This window comes from Anopheles bellator, chromosome 2 (genome assembly GCF_943735745.2).
Source record: "Anopheles bellator chromosome 2, idAnoBellAS_SP24_06.2, whole genome shotgun sequence".
Classification (NCBI taxonomy): domain Eukaryota; kingdom Metazoa; phylum Arthropoda; class Insecta; order Diptera; family Culicidae; genus Anopheles; species Anopheles bellator.
The window spans coordinates 35,391,856-35,393,799 of record NC_071286.1 but is presented as its reverse complement, the minus strand read 5'-3'; the positions used below and the strand labels follow the sequence as shown (position 1 = coordinate 35,393,799).

Sequence of the window (1,944 nt, the reverse complement as noted above, 5' to 3'; positions counted from 1 at the left end):
GCTGGCGGCAGATAATGTGGCGAAGCTTCTGGCGTATTATTCTATCGCTGGCCTTGCTGTGAATCAGCTCATCTAGATCGGCTAGCTGGATCAGCAGCAGATCGTACTGAACGCAGATGTTGATGATCAGCGAGAAGAACATGTTTTGCGTGGCAGTCAATCCAGGCGGAGCCCATAGGATGCTGCTCACTTGGTAGAGAAAGTTCACCTCGTACCCTGTATCAGTATTTGGGTCGACGTACGGAAGGAACACTCCGAACGGTAGTATTTTTTGGCCACTGTACATCAGCACCAACAGTGGAAAAATTATGGCAGCCAGGCAACCGACCAGAAAAGTTCCCGAATATAGCAAAACTACCTTTCGAAATACCTCGGTGTACCATTTAAGGACTCGAGTCTCTCGTTGTCGCCCGCCGACTGAATAAGTGGCACGAGCCATTTGCAAAAGTTTTGGGATCTTGTGCCGATTTGCAAGACCAACTAAAATGCGCATGCAGCCGATGAATCCGAAACAGATGGTTGACATGACGAAGGCTTTACCGAACAGATCGTTCCGAAATACCACCAGCAAGTCGTAGAAGGACACGAACTGAAAGAAGAGCGCCATCGACATTATGGTCGCAGTTAGCCCGCTGACAGAGTGGTTGGGGCTGTACCAATCTAGTCCCAATATACGCAACACATGATGCTGCCAGGAAATAATGCGGTCGTAGGTTTCGACTGGATTTTTCACCATCGCAGTATTGCTTCACTATGGCTGGTTATAGGTACAACTTCTCTTCCGAGAACCGGTCACTGTCTGACTGTTCTCTGCACCGTGCAGTTTGTAGTAGCTCACTCGGCCATCTAACTAAAGGATCCCTTTGATCGGCAATTAGTCGGCCAGCTAGGTTAGGAGAACAATTAAGGACTACTTACTGAAAGATGGACGAGCCATCGTCGGTAGAGTGTTGCTGAAATATTAAAGATCGCACGCTAGCGACGCCTTGTGGTGCGTCGAAATTTTCATTCAGTTAGAAAGCTGCTGTCCTGAACCGCACCACGATCTTAGTAGTCGCATAGTAAATTCGTTACTTATTGTTGGATTTGAAGTATAACAGTCGACGGGGTAACCTAATGTTAGAGACTTTGTGCAAATCAAAAGGTTTTGTTAGCGGTTGATGTACTAAGTACCACATTAGTAACGCAAATTTCGCTGTGTTTCGCCTCGAAGAATTTTCTAGAAGGATTGGCACATACTCCTATTGGTCAAACCTAGTATTGATAGAAGTATACAAAATGAGTACAACTCCAACATTGTTCTTGCACTCCAAACACAAACATTAGTGTCACATACTTGCTCGCCGGTCTTTGTGAATACAGCCGGTAAGTTATGAGAATGAACGAGTTCTACGAATGCTCGGCGTGATCAGTGCTTGTCCAGGACGTCGGGCAATTCCAGCTACCTAATGCTCTTGGGTTTGATGATTTAGGTGGGCAAACGCAAAGGCCCACCAGTTGCTGGATTTCACCCCCCTTGGTAGGGTTTCGCTCTGATCTGGGAAAAGGATTATGCGACGTAGAATTAGCAAACTGCCAGCAACGAACTACGGGCGCTCAGACTTCGGTTCGAGCGAATTATAAGTGGCCCACCGAACGCGCCGTTTAGCTGGCAGGTGAGCTTCCACGCACGCACCCAGGCAGACGGGACACCCCTTGCTAGGATGCAGTTTAATCAAAGCACAAACAATAGACCCTGCAATGTTGGGCGGAAAAGCCCACCCTAGAAGGGCAGTGCAAATGCACCGATTTTGCACCGCACGCCTGTGTATGTGCAAATTTGCATTGGAAATGATGGCGGCACGTGTATGTGCACGTAGGTCCCTTTTTTGTGCTGTGCGGAAATGGCATATTCTGTGTATCTAACCTTTGGACCACGCAATGTCCCGAACGTGCGGCCAGCGT

The 1,944-nt window shown here is 47.9% G+C and overlaps 1 protein-coding gene across 1 annotated transcript in view; it reads right to left on the bottom strand.

Annotated features, from left to right (window-relative positions):
• Positions 1-736, bottom strand: part of LOC131207449 (uncharacterized) — a 2,193-nt gene extending 1,457 nt beyond the window's left edge. The window contains exon 1 of the mRNA XM_058200062.1: positions 58-736. Within this exon, the coding sequence (XP_058056045.1) occupies positions 58-736 (679 nt within the window). The remainder of the gene's footprint in view (positions 1-57) is intronic.
• Positions 737-1,944: the final 1,208 nt, after the last annotated feature.